The sequence below is a fragment of the Aethalodelphis obliquidens genome, unplaced genomic scaffold (genome assembly GCF_003676395.1).
Source record: "Aethalodelphis obliquidens isolate GAN/ISIS:26980383/991018 unplaced genomic scaffold, ASM367639v1 scaffold7, whole genome shotgun sequence".
NCBI classification, from domain to species: Eukaryota; Metazoa; Chordata; class Mammalia; order Artiodactyla; family Delphinidae; genus Aethalodelphis; species Aethalodelphis obliquidens.
In genome coordinates, this window is record NW_020837951.1 from 6,451,636 (window position 1) to 6,474,436 (window position 22,801).

Here is a 22,801-nt window from a genome sequence, read left to right on the forward strand (position 1 = left end):
CCGCCCCGGGGTCGCCGGCGGCGGTGGCGGGCGCGGGTCCGAGGCGGGGGTGGCAGGCGCGGGTCGGAGCGAGCGCGCCCCGGCCGCCCCGCGCTCGGCCCCGCTCCCGGCCGCCTCCTGGCTCCGCGGCCGCCGCGGCCCGCCCGGCGCTGACGTCGGGGGAAACCAACTTTCTTCCCTCCCCTTCTCTGCCGCCTCGCTCGCTCCCAAGTTGCTCAAACGGGAGCTCCTCCGGCCACACGCCCCTTCTTGAAGCAGACCTCGCCCCCTGCCTCCCTCCTCCTCGCCTCGCCCGCCCCCATCGCTCCGGCTGCGGGGAGGGAGGGGGTCCCGCCTGAGCCAGGCTGGAGGCTGGCGGCGGGGAGGGGGAGAACAAGGGGTGTCCTCCTTTCACCCTCCCCACCCACATTTTGAGGAATGGGAAAGTTCAGTGTTTGGGTGTGTGTGTCTTTTTTTTTTTTTTTTTTAATCCCCCAACAAGTGGCTGGGGAGGTGATAGCGGAGGGATTAGCAGTCCCGCTTCCATTTACAAATTCCTCCGCAGAGGAGGGGGGAGCGACTCTGAGACAGTTGCCAGGGAAGGTCTGCAACTCCCAACTCCATTCTCACCCCCCATGCACCCCAACGCCGTCCCTGATTTAACGGAGGAGAGTCCTGGGTCCGCCTTGTTCATTCCGCCTGGCCCCAGGTACTTTCCCCCAGAAAGCAGCACATCCTCAAACTTCTGGGGTGTATGCATTCCCCCCACCAACACATACACCTCGGAGCCCAGCTCCAGAATGCCCCAGGCCCTCCCCAAGGAAAACCAAACCGGGAGGAAAGAGTTTCCCCCCAGAATTCCTAGTTTACACCCAGAGGGTAGATAGACTGACAGCCAGACTGACAGATGGGTGACAGGGAAAGAGAGAGGACAGCCTGAGTCTCTGCTCTTGTTTTTGTTTTGCAAGGAAAGCACAGAAAAGATGCCCCCGGTGGTGAAGCTGAGACTGTAAGCCCTCCAGATGCTACAGTTCTTTCCCCAGGAAGGCTGCTTGGAGGCCTGGCCCTCTGAAGTCCCTGCCACCATTGTAGAGCCGTAATGTTATAGCAACAAAGATAAGCCCACAGGGAGAAGGCCTTCAGAATCTCCGTTCCCCACTCACGCACAGCAAACCCACCCTGCACGCACCCCCTGAAAACTTGCAGACCAGCAGCCCAGGTTCTGCATGAGTGAGAGTTCTTCCCAGAAAGGAATCACCCCCAAGATGAGGCTGAGTGTCCCCCAAGGTGGCATTAGCCAGAGAGGCACATGCGTGGTAGGTTGAGGATTTGGAGGTGATAAGATGATGAGATCCTTCTTCTTTGGAATGTTGCCCCAACGAGTGTCCAGTGAGAAAGATGGGCAGCACTGCCCACAATATAAGTGGCTGAATGACTTTCTAAGGGACTGAGCAGGGTGGGGCAGTGACTGGGCTCTAGGAACTGTCTAGAAGGGCCTCCCCCCTGCTGGAGCACCCAGCCAGCCAAGGGTGGGGGTACTTATCCCAGGAAAAACACAGCCCAGCGTTCAGAACAGCATTGGTGTCAAGGACCATGTGCCAGGTCCAGTCTGCCATACACTGCTGTGTGACCTCAAACCTGTCACCGTCCCTTTCTGAGCCCCAGCTCCTTCCTTGTAGAAGGGGTCTAATGAAGTACCTACCGCCTGGGCACTATGGGGATTCCATCACAGGTGAAATCCTGGGCCTGTGGCCTAGAACACAGAACACTGTTAGCATCAGCTTGCAGAGCTGGGAAGGGCCTGGACATCATCTGGGTTCAGATGCAGACCCTGCACTTCCCAGCTGTGGACCTTAGCAATCCACTTGCCTCTCAGTTGCCTCAACTGTAAAATGGGCTCTAAGGAGGATTGCGTAGGTTGATATATGGGGGGCACCTGATACCTGGCGAGCACTCAATTGGTGTTCACAGTTACCATTTTTAAAACATTTATTCCAAGAAGCAGTGGAGGGCAGTGATGGCAAACTCAGACTCTAGAGCTGGGGGGAGTGGGCGGGGGACACATGAATTTGAATCTGTTCACTGCCATTTGCTAGCTGTGTGGCCCTGAGGAGGTCACGTGCTGGTCCTCTCTGAGTCTGATCCGTCATCTGTATAATAAAAGGGCCAATTCAAAAGGATCCTTGTGAACTTGGCATTATCAATGCTGTTGTTGTCAGGTTGTTACTACCCTTGCCAGTCCTGGGGCTGGTGGCCGGGGTGGTACGGGGATGGCAGAGTGGGGCAAGAGGCGTAGACTGCTGTTCCAAAGCTCAGCCCTTGGGCAAGGGCTCCAGGACTGACGCAGCCTGGAAACGCACCCAAGGAAACTCCAGTTAACCTGGGAAGGATGGAACTCATTACCTGAAAGGGATACAGCTAAACGATAAATAACTTCCATGGTGATTTAGATAAATCCTACGACGCTAGCCCAGAGCAAGGAATGAAGGGAGCATAGGATCCCTTGGAACTTCTCTGTTCAACGCGTGGTTATGGAGCCGGGCCCTGCTCTAGGCAGTGGGGCTGGGGAGGAGGGGAAGGGAACCGAGAGGGCCCCTGCTCTCCAAAGAGGAGTCCATGAGGAAGTAGCTGATCCTTAATTGGTGCCTCTGTTGGAGGTTGGATCCTGGGCCTGACCACGAGTACAACTGCACATTTGCCCCAGTCTCAAAAACTTGCATGCTTAAAAGAAAAAAAAAAAAGTTAACTTCCCTTATTACAGAAGTAATATACTTAGGAGATTTTAGGAAACATAAATAAAATTAATAAAATAAAAACACATATATCCCACTCCCAGAGATTTCTGAGACACAGTAGGTATTATATACATATATGTTGGTTTAATGAAAGAGATTGATGATAATCCTATTTATTCAATATTGAATTGAAGACCTAGAAGAAGCAATAAGACAAGAAAAAAGAGTGAGCTAAAAAAAATTTAGAGTATATCTCTCTAGCTTTTATCTATATTCTAGATAGAGAGAGATAGTTATATATGTTATAAAAGTCAAACTATGTTGTACTAACTTTTTAATAACTTGCACACTGTGTCATTAGCCTTGTCCACCACTATTTTTAATGAAAGCCTAGTGATACATTATTCCCTATTAATATATATCCATAGTCATTTTCTTTTCTTTCTTTCTTTCTTTTTTTTTTTTCAGCCATGCCACACAGCTTGTGGGATCTTAGTTCCCCAACCGGGGATCGAACCCGGGCACCGGCAGTGAAAGCACCAAGTCCTAACCACTGGCCTGCCAGGGAATTCCCCATAGTTATTTTCTTGATAATAAATACGTAGAAATAGGATATCTGGATGTGGTAGGCAGATAACCTCCCAAAGATGTTCATATTATAATCCCTGGAACTTGTGGATGTGGCAAAGTGGAATTAAGGTAGCAGATGGAATTAAGGTTACCTATCAGGTGACCTTAAAATAGGGAGAACATTTTCTTAGATATTTATTTTATTTATTAGTTTTGGCTCCGTCGGGACTTCGTTGCTGCCCATGGGCTTCTCTCTAGTTGTGGCGTGCGGGTTTTCTCTTCTCCAGTTGTGGCGCAAGGGTTCCGGAGCGTGTGGGCTCTGTAGTTTGCAGCGCTAGGGCTCTCTGGTTTAGGCGCGTGAGCTCAGTAGTTGTGGCGCATGGGCTTAGTTGCCCCACGGCATGTGGGATCTTAGTTCCCCGACCAGAGATCCAACCTGAGTCCCCTGCATTGGGAGGCAGATTCTTTACCACTGGACCACCAGGGAAGTCCCAGGGAGAACATTTTAGATTATCTGAGTGACCCAATGTAATCACAAGGGTTCTTCAAATTGGAAGAGAGATGGGAAAGTCAGTGCTGGAGTAATGCAATATAAGAGACTTGACTGGGCAGTGCTGTCTTTGAAAGTGGAGGAAAGCAGCCATGAACTAAGGAATGTGTGTGGCCTCTAGACGTTGGAAAAGGCAAGAAAACAGATTCTTCCCTAGAGCCTCCAGAAAGAAATGCAGCCCTGCAGAATCTTGATCTTAGCCCAGGACTTCTGTTCTCCGCAAAGGTAAGATAATGCCTTTGTACTGTTATAAACACGACGTTTGTGATCATTTGTTACAGCAGCAAATAGACAACTAATGGACTGAGTCAAAGATACTGAAAAAGATTTAAGACTTTTGATAATATTGCTATGTAGCCTCCAAAAAAGTTGTATCAATTTCTACCCCGGAAGTGCATGAGCTATTTTATTAATTTTCTCTATTGACGGCACAGTCTTTATGGTTTTATTTAACATGAATAAAATGTGCACGTGAGCTGTCTCTTCACTTTCTTTGCTGCACAGCCTCATGCTGGGATGGGTGACTCTGACGGCCAGCTGGCTTTCCCTTCCAGGACAGCTTTGTAGTGGTTGGAGGAAACACTGAACACTCTCAGCACGGTAAGATCTGTTGCACATCAGCAACACTGTTACTTCCAGCTCCTCGATGCCCTGGACCAGGAACTTCAGGAAGACACTGGGTAGCATGTACTCATTTCCTTGCTGCTCCCATCACCACTGCTGGGCATGAAGAACAGGCCCTTGAGTCTTCTCTGTATCCTGTTGTCAATGTCTCTGGGTTTCTGCCCATTTTCTCCTTAGCATCATACTGCCCTCAGACAGCGGAAGAGGGTTAATAACAATAACTTATTTTAAATTTCTAAAGGAATTTCCTTCTTTTAATCTGCATACCTTGAATTAATCACTGAATGGGAATATTTAACGCTTACTTATTTTTAAGTTTTTAAAATTTAATTTTTATTTTCTATTGGAGCATAGTTGATTTACACTGTTATGTTAGTTTCAGGTGTACAGCAAAGTGATTCAGTTATACATATACATACCCATTCTTTTTCAGATTCTTTTCCCATATAGGTTATTACTTTGATGGCTACTAGTATTTCTTATTTGCAAAATGTCTGTTTATAGTCACGACCCATTTTTCTAGTGGAATGGTTCTGTTTCTTATGGAGTTATAATCAGGCCATTCTTTTGCTGTAACAACCTCTGCAAGACACTTGACTGTCAGTCACTAAAGGACCAAGCCCATTTCATGGATGGGAAAACAAAGACCAAGGATGACATGGCATCCTGCAGCTTTTCTCTTCACCTGATCAGCCCCCTTAGCCCCAAACCCAAGAGTCTCTTCTGAAAGAGATGGTTTAGCAGGGACAGCACACAGAGGCTCACAGGCCAAATTCTGTTCACTGCTGCACGTCTGCGGAATCATAAACACTGCAGGACGATGTGACTCAGATGTGACCAGGCGTGACCGTGACAGATCACAGGGTTCTGTAAATATTGTGTCAGGCTGCTATCACAGCAGGGCTCCCTGCTCACCCCAGACCCCGGTCCACCCTGTGGGAAGTGGAGTCAAGCCCAACGGGGCAGAACATCTGGTTCTCTCCCTCAGCTCACTGCCCAAACTTTTCCCAGCCTCAGTTTCCTTCCTGAGGACCTCCTAGCCAGGATATCCTGCTGAAGTGACTGGGTCTCAGCTCTTGGCAAGGGTTGAAATATTATACCCCTTAGAAAAATGTTTCTGCTCTACCTGCAAATCCGAAGATAAAGATGTGTTCCATAATAGCGGGGGCTAATATTCAATGAGGCTTACTGTAAACCAGGTGATGTACCGAACCATATTGTTTCGTAGCATCCTTACAACTACCGTGAGAGGAGGGGGAAACCGAGACTCAGAGAGCTTAAGCTGTCTCCTGGTAAGTTCATCAGTCTCCTAACCATCACAACAAGTTATCCCATGAGAATTTAGGGCTAGGAATTCGTTTGTTTCTCTTGAAGAATTATGGTCTCTCCTAAAAAAAAAGAAAAAAAGACCAAATAATGAGATTTGGACAGCCCATTGCATTTCCCTTTCTGCCTTGGCCACCAGGAACCCCAGGGCTAACGTTAAGACATAATCACAAGAACTCTATCTGTCCAGGTGGCAAGTCAGTGTATTAACTCCTCATTTCCTCTCCTTTCACGTGACTTTTTCATTTTCCTGTTTTATTTTAAATCTTTTTGATGCAGTGGCCCTGTGTTGGACATTTTCCAGCAGCGTGACATTGATTAGGTCACTTAACCTCTCAGGGTTTTAGTTTCCTCGTCTGTAAATTGGAGGTAACAATGACACCTATCTCACAGGGCTGTTGTGAGAATCAAATGAAATGATCTGTGTAAATAAAAATCCCAGCACGAGCCCGGCATGTGGAAAATATTCAATAAACAGCACCTATGAGTGTGAGAAAAGGCTTTGATAAAGTCAAGAGAGCAGAGAGAACCTCTCCTAAATGGGAAGACTTGGCTGCATACAAGGCCGGCCTGCTGTGGACCTGCTGTGTGACTCTGGGTCATGTACTTCCCTCTCTGAGCCTCAGCTTCCCGTCTGTAAACTGCTTGCTTTATCCTTTTCACCGTTGTGTCCCCAGAGCCTGCAAAGGAGAAGAAAGGAGAAGTGATGCAGGCCCTGACCCAGCACACAGTAGGGCTCCATATATGGTTATTTCAAAAGTGAACGGCTGGTTGAATGGCTGGTGGTCAGATTCCCTACAGCCCAGGACACACCTGGCTGGCGTGGTGCACTATGCCTGGGCCAGTGCCACAAAGGCATTCAGACGGTTTTGGGGGCCCGAGGGTGCCCCAGGGCTGGGACAGGCCTGGATCTGGGTCTGGGGCCAAAGACAAGCTCCTATTAAGGACCTACTGCGTGCAGGGCTCCCAGTATACGGTACGGTGTGGTGCCCATGTGACTTATACTCTGGACTCATGACAACCCCTCTGCTGCCTTGGGTGGGGGGTTGCTGTAGGCTTCACAGGGAGATGGGCCAATGGGAAACAGTCCTGAACTGTCCACAGTGATTTATTGAACACCTACTATATACTGAGGCATTTTGAGTGAGCACCAGGCCATAGACCTTGTGGGACTCTCCGAGGACATGCTGCTGTCCAACCTCGGCAGCTGGAGCACCACAGGCTCAGCTCTGGTGGGCCAGGCACTCTGTTCCAACGAAGACATCTTCCAAGTCATGAGCTTTGCGCTCTTGGGACTAACGTGACTCCCAGGCTGGCCCTTGTTGGAGAATTCTTTTCTGTTACAGGTGGACAAACTGAGGCTCAGAGGGGAAAGGACCAAACTTGGGACGCACCCCACCCCACAGATCTCCAGAATTCTCTTTTGGTGAACTGCCCCTACCCCCTCCCGCCCTGCCTTCCCCAGGAGTCAAGGGAAGGATGCGAGGGCAAGGGGCACAGGCCTAGGCCTAGGGCAGCCCCCAGCCTTCACAAAGGCTTCCGGAGCCCTCGGGCCCTGCCCTCACTCCCTCACGGGCCCCGAAAGATCTTGCTGTGATTATTCTGCAGAGAGCAGAGTGGAACTACACGAGGCTCTTCTTGGCACTCAGCATGGGGGTGAGGGCCTGTGCACGATGGGGCCCCCGTGGTGGCTGAGGACAAGGTGGGGCTGAAGGACAGGGCTGAGGCTTTCCGCTCACCAGCTTAATTGGGGATCTAATCGTTGTTATTATTTATAACTCGCGCTTGAACCCTCGCCAGGAGAGTGTGTTCACAGCCTGCACTATCCGGGCAGGCGTTAAATGATTAAACCAAGGGCCTAATCGGCGGCGAAACTCTCCAAGGGCCCCCACTTCCTTAGTTCATTGATTGTTGATATTTTGGGGGTGAAATATGACCATTTTTACGATCAAAGAGATCAGGGTTCCAAAGGAAAGAAACGGAAAAAAAGGAGGGGCGGTGGGGGACTCTTCCAGTTTTCTTTTCCTCTGACTTAGCGGTCTGGTAAAGTTTCTTTAGACATGCAAAGATTTACACACCTTTCTGCAGGGAGCCTTAAATTACTCCCCATTCCTCACACATTTCCCCAAGCAGCCAGGAACAGTAAGTCATTGAGAAATGAACAGGCCCCCCTGTAATCGCTCCGGCGGCCTTTGAGAAGGAGAATGTCTAATGACTTTTTTTGAAGTGGAGGTCAAGGTTTTTTAAATAAAACAATCTGTATGAATGCAATTTCCTTTTTAGCTATAGCGCTGGATTTTTTTTTTCTCCTTTTTCTCCTTTTTTTCTTATGGGGGGAGGGACGGGAGGCAGGGAGGGGGGAAGAGCATCATTGTTCTCTTGCCAGACAACGCGTCCCTAATGAGATACATTTATTTAAAACTCTGTACATCATCACCCTGTCAGGGCCTCCAAGGGGGACGCCGACTCCCTCTTGGTTTGTTTCGGATTAGCAGGGCTGGTGGATGGCCCTGCAGTCCGGCTGCTTTGGCGGCCATCGTCTCTTCCCGCTGCCCCCCCTTCGCGGGGCCTCGATCGCTGCACTGTGTGCCCGCGCCCTCACCCCGTCTGATCACCCAGATCTTAGTACAGCCCTTTGGCCTCTGGTCCTCGGTCCTCGGCTTTCCCGTCCCGCCTCCACCCCAGCTGCCTCTGCTGCTCAGTGCTGGCCCCTCGGGGTCCTTTTTTCCCTGGCCCACGAGGAAATATGGCTCTGTGGTTATGTCAGTGACAGAACTGACATGACCGCCCCAGACAGAACCGAGTTCCGGTCCCAACTTGGTCACTTTCCAACCTCCCCCATCTCCCCAGTTTCCCTAAGGCTTCCTTTACTTATCTGTTCACTGGGAGGATAACTACATGCACACCTGGCGGCTGCAAGAAGGTGCTGCTGGGTCTCCCTAGCATCTGCCTGGTGTCCAGCCCGCAGAGCACATCCACTTAGAGCAGCGGCCACTGTCACCGCCACTACTGCTCCCCCAAACCTAGAGCAGAGCCTGAGGGCAGGAGCTGGCCTGTCCCCCCTCCCCCAGCCCACCCCAGCTCACAGGCTGGTTCACCCAAACGCAGGGCTTAGTACCTCTATCAACACGTTTTTTAATTGAATGCCTTCCAGTGCTGGGAGCCGGCTGGGGCACTGGGGATAGAGTGGTGACCCAGACAGCCCAGTCCTGCAGAGAAGTCAATAAGCCAATCTCAACAGAGAAGTAAGCAGGTCCAGGCTCCACAGGGGAGAGGGCTGGGGGAGGGGCATCAGGGAGGGCTTCCCTAAGGAAGCTGACTCTTCAAGCTTGAGCAGGATTTAGCAGGTGACAGGAGACAGAGTCTAGGGGTAGCCAGGCAGGAGACCCAGCATGTGCAAAGGATGCCCAGAGCCTCCAACCTTACCTGTTCCAAGCATCCTCTTTGGTCCCGCTGTGTCTCACCTTCCTCTCCAAGCCAAGAGCTTGAATTACATTTTTCAACTGCTCCGCAGGTACCAAGGTCATGAGATATCCATTCCACAAATAGGCACCATGCTCCTTCCTCTGCCTGCTCCGGGCTAGACCCGGGGTTAAGCTGCGGACCACGCTGGAGCTGGCTCCTGCCCTACAGAGGAAGAGTGAAGATGGATACTGAACTCGGGGTAAACTTCAGCCATCCGGGGGGGGGGGCGGGGCGGGGGGAAGAGGGATCAGAGAAGGGCCCCCAGGCTGCACAGGCTGCAGGGCAGGTGTTGGGTTTTAGGGGAGGAAGGGAAATAGCCCAGGAGTGGTCACCCCAGAGTGGAGACCCTTTTCCTCCCCTACAGCCCTGGCTGGCAGGAGCCTTGGGGGCCTTTTGGGGACTCTGGGACCTGGGGGAGGCAGGGGGCAGTAAGCTTGGAGACCAGGGGCAGGATTGCTAACATGCAGGAGTCTGGCTTAAAGGGGACTAGGCCAGCGTCAGATGGCTCAGCCATGGGGCTCAAGGCTGGGAAGCCGCCCACCCGGCCCCGTGCCCATGAGCACCCGCTCTGACCCAGCTCCGGGCTGCAGCCTGGGGCCTGGAGGGTCCTGTTCCACAGGGGCAAGAGAGAGACCCCCAGGCCTCTGTCTACATCTCCTCTCTTAGCCAACTCTGGCCCGGAGAGACTGACTGTTTCTCCCCAGAGCCTATACCTGGGCCCAGCACTGACTGCCCAGTGAAGCGATTACCATCACAGTGACCCAGGCAGCACATCTAGACAGTATCAGACAGGCCTGGGATCAAACCACGGCACTGCCACTCGTGTGCTCTGTGACCTTGGGGAAGTCACTTCCCTCTCATCTGTAGCTACACCTCAGGGGTGTCAGGAGGCTTCAGCCACGATGCGTTTCAAGCAGGGCAGGGGCTTGATAAATGCTGGCTACCTGAGGGACCCTTGGCCTGGCATGTTGTTTTCTGGGATTTTCTGGGACTTCCTGTCTTGGTCTGTGAAGTAGACCTTTACCTCCTGTCACTGCCGACGCCTCTGAGGCCACATCCCCGGGCACCGCCCGGCCACCCGCCCCACCTCTTCTTTCCTGGCTCTCCCGTCCCTGCCTCTGTCTCAGCGTTCAGCCAGCTCCTCTCCTGCCTCTGTCTGGGCCTCCACCACGGTTTCATTGCCTCTGGTTTCCCTCTGTCTCTGTCTGCCAGGAATCGTGTCCCAGAGGAACCAGTACTCTAGGGCTCTCCTGTGTTCCCTTTTACAGCAGTGAGATGGGAAGAGGGAGGGAGGGAATGAGAGAGAAAGAGAGAGAGAGAGAGAGAGAGGAGGGAAAAAAAATCAAAGCCTGCATATTGGTTCCAGATGTGGCTCTCTCTCACAGCCCTCTCCAGCAATTTAATTAAATTCCCCCAGACAGCCAGGAGGGTTTCTTAATGATCAAATTTCCCGGCTCCCCTCCTTGAACGGGCCCACTCTGTCTCCCTGACGGATGGCCGACGGGATTCTTCCTGCCGTCAGCTTTGCCAAGCAGGGCCAGGGGGGTGGAATAGGGGGCTTCCCCGGAGCACAAAGGACCCGTCCTGCGCCCACCTCTGCCCCCCTCCATCCCCAAGGGCTCTGAGCCTTGCCCCCACCCCCACCCCCGAGCCTATCCTTGGCAGAACCTGCCTGGTCCAAGCTGCAGTGACTGGAGGGGGCCCAGTGGTCCCCTCCCATGAGCTCTGCCTCTGGGCCGGCCTGCTGGGGACTGATGCCACGTGGGTGCCAGCAGGGGTCAGATGGGGAGTCTGGGATCAGTACTCCGGGCTCACAGACCAGCCAGAGATGGGGCAGGCTCGGACCTCCTGGGCACCCTTCCGAACCCATCTGGCAGTGAGATAGACCAAGACTCAGAGAGGGCAAGGCCGGGTCCAAGATCACACATACCTGCTTGCCAGGGACAGGAAAGGCATAGGCAGGCTGATCAGTATTTAGGTGGAGAGGCTGTGCCAGGGAGAGACCTGGGATGGTTCCCCCACGTGAAGCTAAGGGTCACTCTCAGTAGGACCCCTCCCTGACTTCTGGAGTGGGGAGGAATCTAGGTGAGCCTTGCAACCACCATCTTCTTGTGCCAGTGAAGCAGTGAGGCTGAGAGAGGGCCAGGCCAGAGCCCAGGCCCCAGACTCCCTCCTGTCTTGAGGCGAGGGGCCTGAGGGCCTCTGTGTGAATTGAATGTTTGCGTTCCCCAACCTGCAAATTCGTATGTTGAAGCCCTAACCGCCAATGTGATGGTATTAGGAGGTGGGCCCACTGAAAGGAGTTAGGTTAGATGAGGTCATGAGGGTGGAGCACCCGTGATGGGATTAGTGCCCTTATAAGACCAGGATGTGGTCATGTGAGTGCATGGGGAGATGGTGGTCACCTGCAAGCCCAGAGAAGAGGTTTTGGAATGAAACCTACCTTACTGGCATCTTGATCTTGAATTTCCCAGCCTCCAGAGCTGTGAGAAATAAATATATGTTGTTGAAGCCACCTAACCTACAGTACTTTGTACGGCAGCCCGAGCTGACTAAGACAGGCTGTAAGCACCTTCTCACCCTGTTCTCCCTAAGGACCCACCTCATCTGGAAGAGGATGGGGGTCAGGTGGGGCCTCTGATGTGGGCACACAAGGATGGCAGAGAAAGGGAGGATCCCTCATCTTCCCCTCTGAGGCTCTGGGCTGCCCACCCGAGGCTTCACCAGGGCCTGACCCAGCCCATAACTGGCTCTCACAGGCCCCACACCTGGCCAAGCATTGGGACCACCTGGCAGTGTCTGGGTGTGGAATGGGGTGGGGGGATAAGTCAGGGAGGAGGCTGCCCTTGGAGCAGGGGACTCTGGCCAGCAGGGCCAGATTTCCTGGAGGGCACAGGTGGCAGGGGAGGAGCAGGGAAGGCCACTGGGAGCTGAGATGTCCCTGGGTGTTGGGGTCTTCAAAATGCTCCTGGGTGCTGGAGAGCAAATGGAATGAGGGAGGGGACAGGAAAGTCTTTCCCTGGCCCAGCTGAGGCCCTGCCACCCACTCCGGATCCCGGTCCCCTGGTCCCTCAGCTCCTCCCTGAGCTCACAGAGGGCCAGGCCCTTCAGCATGGGGACGGTGGCCAAACAGGGCCAAGCAGGCCAGGCCTCCTGGGGTCTTGAGGGTCAGGGGTCAGGGCGGGGTCAGGTGTGGGGGAGGGGAAAGGAGAGGGAGGAAGGCTGGCCTGAGGAGGAGGGGCACAGGCAGAAGGAAGCCCAGGGCGGTGGCCCCAAGATGGCACTGGAGGAGTCCGCCCAGGCCGCCTGCTGCTCCCGCTGCCAGGCCTGAAGCTGGAGGTTCCACCAAGGAGAGGGGGAAGCATATTCCTTGCGGCAGATTTGCTGCGTTTTCCAAATATCTCACTTTATGGAAACTCTGCCAAATCAAAAAAAAAGAGAGAGAGAGAAATAAAAGGGGGGCCTTTTACTCAATTTCTCTCTCCAGGGCCTTATAAGAGACAGACCTTGCTGCCTACTGCCCCTCCTGGACAGGGGGCACCAGGAAGGTGGGGTGCCGGGCCGGGGCCGTGACACCACCCCTCCTGCAGCCCCTGCCCTGAGCGTGTGTGTGTGTGTGTGTGTGTGTGTGTGTGTGTGTGTGTGTGTGTATGAACGAGCGTGCATGGTTGTGTGTCTGAGCAAGTGAGTGTTTGCGTGTGAGAATGTCTTCTGAGTGTGAATGCGGTGTCACAAGCACATGTGGGTGTGTGAGGGCTCCTGTGTGTGAGAATCTGTATGAGTGTGTGAACCGGTGAGCATGAGTGTGTGAGGGAGGGAAGCAGGAGAGAGTGCAGGGGACCGTGGCTGGGCAGGGCCAGGTGTCCTGAGCCAGGGTCCAGGGAGCCCTTAAGGGCTAGGCTCGGGATCGAGTCCCGGAGGCCCCTCGCTAGCCAGCTGCCCTGGAGCTGGTCAGTTCTCTCTCTGAGCCTTGGTCTCCCAGACTATGACACGGGAATCCTGCTGTCACTTCCTTCCTGGAGCGTTATGACGAGCTGATGAGACATCCGTGCTGAGCTTCTAATCTGATTCCCAAGGCACAGGACTCACTGCACCAAAGGCTGCTGCTGTCATCAACGTATCCTTCATACGATCAGGCTGGGCCCTGAGGTACCCAAGGACTGGGGAGGGCAGTGGGGGGGGGTGCCCAGGGGTGCGGGATCAGGAAGGCCTGTGTGCTGGGAAGGATGTCACTAGGTGGAGTTGGGAGGAGAAAAGGTTTTGTGGACGGACCTTGCCCTGGTGTTCACGGCCTTACCTTCAACCCCAGGTGTAAAAGTGTGCAGGGCCTGATCCCCTGCCTCTGGCTGATTCAGTCTCAGGTAAGACACATTCATTGGTAAGAAGGTAGAAGACACAGAGAAGCACAAAGAAGATCAAAGTTCTCCAGATCCCAGCACCCAGAAACAATCACCACTCATATCTCAGCACAGGGTCGTCAAGAATTACTCCTGCCCACGAGCAAATGCATACACACACGCGTGCGCAGACACACACACACCACTTTTTCCTAAGTGGGATCAGAGAGTACCTACTGTTCTGTAACTTGCTTTGCTGAGCTGCTATAGGGAAGAGTCAAGCACATGGTAAGTCTTATATGTCAGCTATTATCACTGTTGGTGTTGGGCTAGAGAGGCCAAACTTCTCTCCTTATGTTTGTTGACAGTAGTTTTTCATCCTTTCTGACTTGCCTGTGTATGTCCTTTGCCCATTTTTCTCTTAGTGTTTTTGCCTTCTTCTTGTTGATTTTAACAGTTCTTTATATATGAAGGTTATCCCCCTCTGTGCATTGGATAGTCAGAGTGACTCCCAAACTGCCCCAGGAGAAGGAGGCAGGGACAGACGCTGCCAGGGTCTGAGCACTGGGTGCTTGGCCCCAGCCCCCCAACCCCAGCCTGCTAAGAACCCTGGAGTTGGGCATCAGGAAGCAGCCGGGCTGACAGGGCAGTGAGAGGCAGTGGCAGGGAAAAAAGAGAAGGTTCAGAGCTGAAATGAGAGGCTCTGAGCGACAGAGCCTTAATAGGAGGCAGATGGAGGAAACAGGGTTGCCCTTGCTGATAGGAAGGAGGTCATGGGTCATGGAGCTTTCTAAAGATAGGAGCCTGGGAGACGGGCAGGCGACAGGGCCTGCTCCATGGTGTGGTGCCCAAGGACTGTGACAGAGCAGGGCTCAGCCCCTCCCTCCAGCATATCCAGACCCTCTCAGGCCCAGAACCAGAGGAACTGCAGGGCACCTGAGGCCAGGTATATGGAAGAGCTCCCCCAACCTTGGGTTAAAGTCCCAACCTAGCTGTTTAACATCGGGCAAGCACCCAAACCTCTCTGAGCCTCAGTTTCCTTGTTGAAAACGGGTTTAATACCATCACCTACTTAGGGGGTGTGTATTAAGATTAGTATGTCAAGTGTTTAGCACAGTGCCTGGCACATCAAAAGCGCTCAGTAAATAAAAGTTAACTTGTGATTGGGACTTCCCTGGTGGCGCAGTGGTTAAGAATCTGCCTGCCAATGCAGGGGACACAGGTTTGATCCCCGGTCTGGGAAGATCCTACATGCCGCGGAGCAACTAAGCCCATGCGCCACAACTACTGAGCCCATGTGCTGCAACTACTGAAGCCCACGTGCCTATAGTCCGTGCTCCGCAACAAGAGAAGCCACCGCAATGAGAAGCCCGTGCACCGCAACGAAGAGTAGACTCCACTCACTGCAAGTAGAGAAAGCCCCTGCACAGCAACGAAGACCCAAGGCAGCCAAAAAAAAAAAAAAAAAAGTGGATTCATGATTGTCACCATCCTAATCACAAGACAGTTATAGTTTTCTTGGTGGTAGAGCCCATCGGTGACATCAAGGACCTCTTCATTGGCTCCAACACTGTCAGAGCTGAAGGGCCTTCAGGTTACAGGTGGGGAAACTGAGGCCCAGAGACCAGAAGGGCCGTGCCTGGGGTCATCCATTGGAGCACCTTCAGTTGTGTCCTCCAAAGAGATATTTTCAAGTCCTAACCCTGTGGAAACTATGACAGTGATCCTATTTGGAAATAAGGTTTTTGCAAAGGTAATCAAGTTAAAATGAACTCACATTGGATTAGGGTGTGCCATAAACCCAGTGACTGGCGCCATTTAGGAAGGACAGGGAGATTTGGACAGAGAGACAGACACAGGGAAGAAGGCCACGTGAACACAAAGGTAGGCAGGGATTGGGGTGACGCTGCCACAAGCAAAGCCATGCCCGGGGCTGCCAGAACCTTCCCTAGTGTCTTCAGAGGGAGCACGGCCCTGCCTACACTTTGACGTCAGACTTCCGGCCCCCAGAACTGGGAGAGAATACACTTCTGTTGTTTGAAGCCATCCAGTCTGTGGTGCTTTGTTACCACAGCCTTATGAAGCCAGGGCAGAAGCTGGCCTCAGACCGGGCTGTGCCCACCACTCCCAGTTCTGCCCTGGACCCCATTCTAGGTGGGCCTCCTCCAGTTACCTCCACGTGCTCTAGCCTTCTCCAGGCCCCTCGGGGCTCTCACCTGCGCCGTGGAGCAAGTGACCCGGGATCAAATAGGGCTGTGAAACCTGGGGGCTGCTGCACCATTCAGGGCCTGGGGATCAACTGAGGGGTGGGGTGTGGATCCTTCAGACAGGGGCAGACATTCCCAAACCCCCAGGGTAACGTCTGGGGAGACTGAGGCACTTCAGAGAAAAGCCCCATCCAGATGCACCTTGTTGCCAGGTAGGAATTTGGGCCCAGGTGCCCGATGTTCTGATTTTACCAGACAAGCTGGAAATTGGCGACGTGAGCAAAAAATGTCCCAATTTCACTTAAGGAGAAGATACTTCTTCCTGGAGTGAGAACCAAGGCAGATGTGTGCTGGGAACCAGGGACCCTTTGGTCTGGAGCCCCTTCTGGCAACCCTAAGCTGGCCTGTCCTAACAGGGCTTAAACCCCACCCCTCTTTCTTGCTCCTTTAGGCAACGGAGGGGCAGGCAAAACGAGGCCTTCTGAGGCCTGATGGGGATTTTAATAGCTCATCACTTGATATGCACAACAACCTTGTAAACTGAACAATAATAACAGTGAGCAATTATCCAGCCCCTGCTGTGTACTCCACGCTGCTGGGTCCCCATAGCTGGACCTGGAATACCTTGGACTGGGTTTTCTTGCTAAGACTGTTTTTGCTCTTGGCAGGGGAGCCTTATTCTATCTATCTTTTTACATTTAATCATAGACACACGGGGTTGTCTTTAAATTCATCTCTAAACGTTTTCTACTTCGCTCAACAACGCTTGCCTCTGACAGGTGCCAGGCGGGAGAGCTCCCACGCCCATGTGGTGGAAGTGGGGGTAGATGGGAGACCAGGGCTGCCACGGGCACAGCTGGGACTGGCGCACCTCTTCATAACGGACTTTCCAGAATCACGAAGACATCAGGGCTCCACTGTGGGCCTCAAGGTTGTGGAGGTTCAAATGCGAGGCCCAAGGCCGGATGCCTACACCCCAGAAAAGTGGCCCCAGGCTTGGGCTCTTTCCTGCTAGACTTCACTTCCACCCACAGTGACAGAGCTCTTGATCCAGGTTCTCGCGTGCGTTTGATTATCCCCATTATACAGATGAAGAAATTGAAGTTCATTGAGTCCATCAAGGCGGAAAGTGGAAGGAGACGGCAGCCTGCGGGGCCAGGAGCTCCAGGGGACAGAGACTCAGGAATCATCCCCATCGCCCGTCGGGTTGGGTGTGGTCCAGTCAGCGTGGGGCGAGGCGAGAGCCAGGCCCAGCCGTGGTCCGACCCGAGTCCATGGCGGCTCGCGGGCGCCGGGGGTTCGAGTCACCTCCACCGCGGGAAGGAGTTGGACAGGGGTCAAGCCGGTGTGCTCGCTCAATGGGCGGAGCTCGGACGACGCCCAGCGGCCGCGGGCGGGATCGCAGGGCGGAGCCGGGCCGGGCAGGCAAGGGACGGGCCCTCCAAGGGCTGGGATCCGGCTGGGCTGCAGGTCCGCGCCCTGCAGTCCCCCAGGGCCGCCCCCCAGACACCCCCAGTTGGCGCGCCCAGTCGCGCCGCGGTCCTCCCAGCCCGCAGAGGGCGCTGTCGTCCCCCGCTCTCTTTCCCGGGCCGGAGCGGGCCGGAAGTTCCAGTGTTACTTCCGGCGCGGAGCAGTTGGTTGGGCGGTGCAGTTGGCCGGCGAGGGGACTGGACCAGCAGTGGCCAAGCTTGGCCGAGACCGCGGCCCCCGGAACGTGCCCAATCGGCGTCTCGGCCTCGGCGGAAGGTGCGGCCGCCGCAATGCCGTTCCTGCACGGCTTCCGGAGGATTATCTTCGAGTACCAGCCGCTAGTGGATGCGATTCTGGGCTCCTTGGGCATCCAGGACCCCGAGCGGCAGGAGCCCCTGGACGGGTAACTCGCTCCCTTCCCGCCTCCGACCCGGAGCTGCATCCCTTTCATTGTCACTACAAACATGGCGGGGCGAGGCGGGCGGTGTCCCCACCTGACAGATAAGACAGACGGCGGTGGTGAGGACTCCCAGCTAGCGCAGGCAGGGCCGGAGGGTAGGGTGTCGGTAGGGCCTCCGCCTCAGGGCCCCACCCTGCGCCCTGCCTGTCCTGTGCCCTCCACCTGGAGTTGCAGAGGAGCAGGGTGGAATCTGTGAGCAGTGCGAAATGCGCTTTCCATGGCCGAGTTTGCACAGGCGCGGGTCTATCCGTGAACCGGTGGGAACGGTGTTAGAAAGCGCATCGTTCAGGGCTACGTCAGTGAGCTAAACCCCCAGCCTTCATGATGCTTGTGCTCCAGAGGAGAGAGACCGACAGTCATAAGTGAACTTAAGTAAATAGTGTATTAGGTGGAACAGAGAAAAGAGCAGAGGAAAGGGGGATCAGGTGTGCGTTTTGGGGACCCGTTGGAATTGGCGAGGGAGGTAGGTGGGTTGGGACTTTGTGTGCGCTCAGCCTTCGGAACACCAGACGTCCCTGGGTGTGAGCGAGGGAGGAGGTCTGCTGACTGCCCTGGCTGTGGGGTTGCCTGGGCTGGTCTGGCATCCTCTGCCGCTCAGGGACAGTCACTGTCTGCGGTGGGAGGGTGTCAGTGACTGGTACTTGATCTTGGCCACAAGAGTTCCCTTCAGTGCCAACAGCCCAGGTGTATGAGGCTTTGTACCCAAGCCAGGGGCTAGATTCTCTGGGCCGCTTGGAGGGAGGCTGAAGACAGCCCCAGTCCTTTCTCAGCAAACCCGAGGAGTCTGCTCCAGTGAGCAGATCCAGCTTGGCCCTCTCTACCACCGACCTTTTCTAAAGAGACTTTCAGCCCCACGGAGCCAGGGCCCTGCCTGTGTGTGACAGCAGGAGACTAAAGGCCACCTGCCCACAGGGTACCCAGCCAGCTGGTCCCACTGCTGTTCCCACCCTCAACTGGTCTGCCTCTCTCCTGCCCCAGGCCCAGTTATGTCGCCAGCGAGGAGAGCCGGATCCTCGTTCTCACTGAGCTGCTGGAGAGAAAAGCCCACTCTCCATTTTACCAGGAAGGCGTGAGCAACGCCCTGCTGAAGATGGCTGAGCTGGGACTGACGCGCGCAGCTGACGTTCTCCTGCGGAATGGGGCCAACCTCAACTTCGAAGGTCAGCTGGAGCCCAGAGGGGCCGGGGTGGGTAGGTGGCTTAAGTGTGGCCCTGCTTTGGGTGGGCGGCCAAGCCTTCGGGGTCTGCTTTTACTGTTCTCTGGGGAGATACTTCCCTCATTTATGTCACGGGTGATGACTAAGGACACCCACATTGGGTGGCCTCCCATCCCCCTGCGGGCTTTCAAATGGCCCTTAACCACCTCTGATCAAGAGCGAGTTTGTCACTGCTTCTACCATGTGATTGCTTTAGCAAACTTTCCCCCAGCTCCCAGCTAAATCCCTGCCTCCATTAACGTGAAAATGTGGCTGCTGGCGCTGTGCCCAGAGCTCAGGGAATGTAATTTTCTGACACTCGTTCTGAGCCACCTTGCGTTCTTGTTCTTGCCACAGGGAGAGGGGAAAACAGATAAGACTCACTGGGCATAAATGACAGCAGGACGCTGTTGGCTTCTAGCTTGTGTGCTGGGGGTGGTGATGGAGCCATTATTCCTTCCCTCTTCGCTTTCACCCTGGGAGGGCAGGCAGAGTCGGCCAGGAGACATGCAGGGCTGACTTGGGGCCGACTTGGGGGTTTTGTGCTGACACAGGATGTGGCCAGGCGTGTCTCCCCTCCCCATTTGAGGACAGGCTCAGAGGCTTCTAGGCTCCTGGAGGGTCACAGAGCTGAGAGAGGTGGGGGAGGCATTGTGAAGTCAGCCACTGGGAGACCCAGCTGTGAGAACTTGGCTTTTATTGCAAGACTTACGGAGCTGTCACTCTGCGTATTCCTCCCAACAGCCCTGTTTAGGTCCCATTTTACAGGAGGAACTAAGACCCGGATTAAGTACGATGTCCATTAATCAGAACAGCCCCAGGATCCAAACCTAGGCCTGACTCCATGCACTGTCCGACGAAGACAGCTGTGTCCCGACCCCTCGTGGTGCTGGGAGCCCTTAGGTCGGAGCACTGCGGCTGGGCTGCCAGGCTGGTCCTGGGACCCTGCGAGAATGTGCCGACAGGCAGGACTGACGTAAGCTGTGTCTGTGCCCTCAGACCCGGTCACCTACTACACGGCCCTGCACATCGCCGTCCTGCGAAACCAGCCTGACATGGTGGAGCTGCTGGTGCGCCACGGGGCCGACATTAACCGCAGGGACCGGGTAAGAGCCAGGTCCGGCCTGCTCTGAAGGGGGGATGTGGTCGGGGCCCTGAGCAGCTCACAGGCCCCCGGGCCGACGCGGCTGTGCTTTCTTGACTCAGATCCACGAGAGCAGCCCCTTGGACCTGGCCAGCGAGGAGCCGGAGCGCCTGCCCTGCCTGCAGCGCCTCCTGGACCTTGGAGCAGATGTCAACGCGGCCGACAAGCATGGTGGGTGCCTCCTGTAGAGGAGCAGGGTGGGCCTGGGCCGAATTGCCTTGTGGGGTTACCCAGGGTAACCCGGGGCGATGGCTTGGCAGGCAGGCTGGAGGCGGCCCCTCTGATGGCACAGCACGGCCGGGCGCACACTGGTGCATTTTGCTGGCTCGCCGAGGCTTGAGAGGCAGTGCGTCATCGGTCCCGTAAGGGCATCTGTAGGAGGAAATGGGGTACCTGTGTGCTCAGCTTCTGAGGGACGGGGCTCCCTGTCGGGAGAGACCCAGCCTGGGTCTCAGGTAGCATCTCAGGGTCTAGAAAAGTCCTGCTTTCCCTGGCCCTTCTGTTCCCATTTTTGTGTGAGTGGAGTGAGAATGGCCAGAAACCTGTCATCCTCCGCGCAGAAACAGAGACACAGATGTAGAGAACAAACGTATGGACACCAAGGGGGGAAAGTGGCAGGGGGGCTGGTGGTGGGATGAATTGGGAGATTGGGATTGACATGTATACACTACCATGTGTAAAACAGATAGCTAGTGGGAACCTGCTATATAAAAAATAAACAAATTCAAAAAATTCAAAAGAAAGAAACCTGTCACCCTCAGCCCCAGGTGAGAGAGGTCAGTCATTATTGAAGTTCGTTTTCTGGTCCCAAGGGTCTGTGTTTCCCTTCCACCTCTGGGGTTGGCCTGACCTCGGCTTCCCGGCCTCCCACTGCCCCCCCCTCACTCTCCCTCCCTAGGAAAGACTGCTCTGCTCCATGCTCTGGCCAGCAGTGACGGGGTGCAAATCCACAACACTGAGAACATCCGCCTCTTGCTGGAAGGAGGTGAGCCTTGTCCTTCCATGCTGCCCCCTGGAACACGAAGCATGGCTTTGCCAGGGTTTAAGGCCTCTTCCCACCGTCTCTTCTCCCTCCTGGTTCTTCTAGGGGCGGATGTCAAGGCTACCACCAAAGACGGGGACACGGTGTTCACCTGCATCATCTTTCTGCTGGGCGAGACGGTGGGAGGTGACAAAGAGGAGGCCCAGTTGATCAACCGCTTCTGCTTCCAAGTAACGCAGCTGCTGCTGGCTCACGGCGCCGACCCCAGCGAGTGCCCAGCCCACGAGTCCCTCACGCACATCTGCCTCAAGAGCTTTAAGCTGCACTTCCCTCTCCTGCGCTTCCTGCTGGAGTCCGGGGCCGCCTATAACTGTTCCCTCCACGGCGCGTCCTGCTGGTCCGGCTTCCACATCATCTTCGAGAGGCTCTGCTCCCACCCAGGCTGCGCGGAGGACGAGAGTCACGTGGACCTGCTGCGCAAAGCTGAGACCGTCCTGGATCTCATGGTGACTAATTCCCACAAACTCCAGCTGCCTGAAAACTTCGATATCCATCCCGTGGGCAGCCTGGCAGACAAGATCCAGGCCCTTCACTTCTCCTTGAGGCAGCTGGAGAGCTACCCCCCACCCCTCAAGCACCTGTGTCGCGTTTACATCCGGCTCTACCTTCAGCCGTGGCCTGTGGACGCGAAGGTCAAGGCCCTGCCTCTGCCCGACAGGCTCAAGTGGTATCTCCTCAGTGAGCACAGTGGCACCGTCGAAGACGACATCTGACAGCTGCGACTGCAGGGAACAGGGTCTGGGCAGCTCAACCTGTTGGTGGATTTAAGTACCTGTGGCAGCCTTAGGGGAGAACCTTCAGCCCCGTCTGTCAGAAGGTGCATGTTGGAGGTGAGACTGGATCCTTACTGAGGACAGAGAAAGCCAGGGGGAACCCGGCAGCTGCAAGCACCCCAGTGGGGAAAGGCTTCCGTCTTCCAGGCAGACCGCCCCCGCTTCCCTCTGGCAGCACCCCCAAGTCTCACCCCACAGTGGAACAAGGGACAGGGTTTAGACTTGGGACACGTTTGTACCCTCTCAGTCTGAGGGAAGCGCCCGGCATTTAGAGAAGCAGGGTAGCTCCGAGACCGGGCCCTCCTGCGGGCTGCAGGAAGCTGGCCTGTTCTGCGTGGAGACGCGGCTGAGGCCGGAGCAGGTGGGAGGGGCCCGCGGGGTGCAGCCCAGCCGAGACCCTGTACACGCGCCTCTGCTCCAGAGTCCGTCAGAAAGTAAGTGCTTCTGGGCAGGCAGGGAGGAAGCTGAGCTGCCTCCTGCGGCGTCTGCAGCTCTGGGCCCAGGTCGCCCCCCAGGGTGCAGGGCTGTGCTCTGGCGGCAGCTGTTTGTGCCAACCCTGGGGTTCTGGGGACCATGCGTTCTACAAAGCAATCATGCATGGCCAGGGGCTGTCCTTCCAGTGTCTCGCTTTGTGCGGGATCATCTGATGGAGGAAGCCACCGAGACTGAAAGCCAGCCTCCGCCCTGGGCTGAGCCCTCAGCAGGCTGTCTGCAAGTCACACAGGGGGTCACTGTGAATTGTGTAAATGCCTGGGAGATGAGCTGAGACAACCGAATGATATATTATAAAATTAAACTGATTTCCCTTGGCCTTAAAGGTCCTTGTATAACATTTCGGCCCCGCCCCCCCCCTTTCCCGAGTTCAGGGTAAAGGGTCCACGGCAGCCGAAGAAGAGGCGGCAGAGGCACGAGGAGATGCCCAGC

The 22,801-nt window shown here is 55.0% G+C and overlaps 2 protein-coding genes across 2 annotated transcripts in view; one reads left to right on the forward strand and one right to left on the reverse strand.

The window, feature by feature from the left end:
• Nucleotides 1–203, reverse strand: part of PRRX2 (paired related homeobox 2) — a 47,118-nt gene extending 46,915 nt beyond the window's left edge. The window contains exon 1 of the mRNA XM_027104570.1: nt 1–203. The gene's annotated coding sequence lies outside the window, so the exon portion shown is untranslated.
• A 17,212-nt stretch (nt 204–17,415) lies between these two features.
• Nucleotides 17,416–22,688, forward strand: ASB6 (ankyrin repeat and SOCS box containing 6). The gene is made up of 6 exons (XM_027104571.1): nt 17,416–17,666; nt 18,702–18,883; nt 19,918–20,024; nt 20,125–20,233; nt 20,961–21,047; nt 21,150–22,688. The coding sequence occupies exons 1-6, from the start codon at nt 17,554–17,556 to the stop codon at nt 21,815–21,817; spliced, it is 1,266 nt and encodes a 421-aa protein (XP_026960372.1). The 5' UTR covers nt 17,416–17,553; the 3' UTR covers nt 21,818–22,688.
• Nucleotides 22,689–22,801: the final 113 nt, after the last annotated feature.

Excerpts from the sequence above, each read along its gene's own strand:
- ASB6 (XM_027104571.1), top strand. The coding sequence starts at position 17,554 with ATGCCGTTCCTGCACGGCTTCCGGAGGATTATCTTCGAGTACCAGCCG. Across the intron at positions 20,234-20,960 it reads CAACGCGGCCGACAAGCATG|GAAAGACTGCTCTGCTCCAT; the intron begins GTGGGTGCCTCC and ends CTCCCTCCCTAG. Across the intron at positions 21,048-21,149 it reads CCGCCTCTTGCTGGAAGGAG|GGGCGGATGTCAAGGCTACC; the intron begins GTGAGCCTTGTC and ends TGGTTCTTCTAG.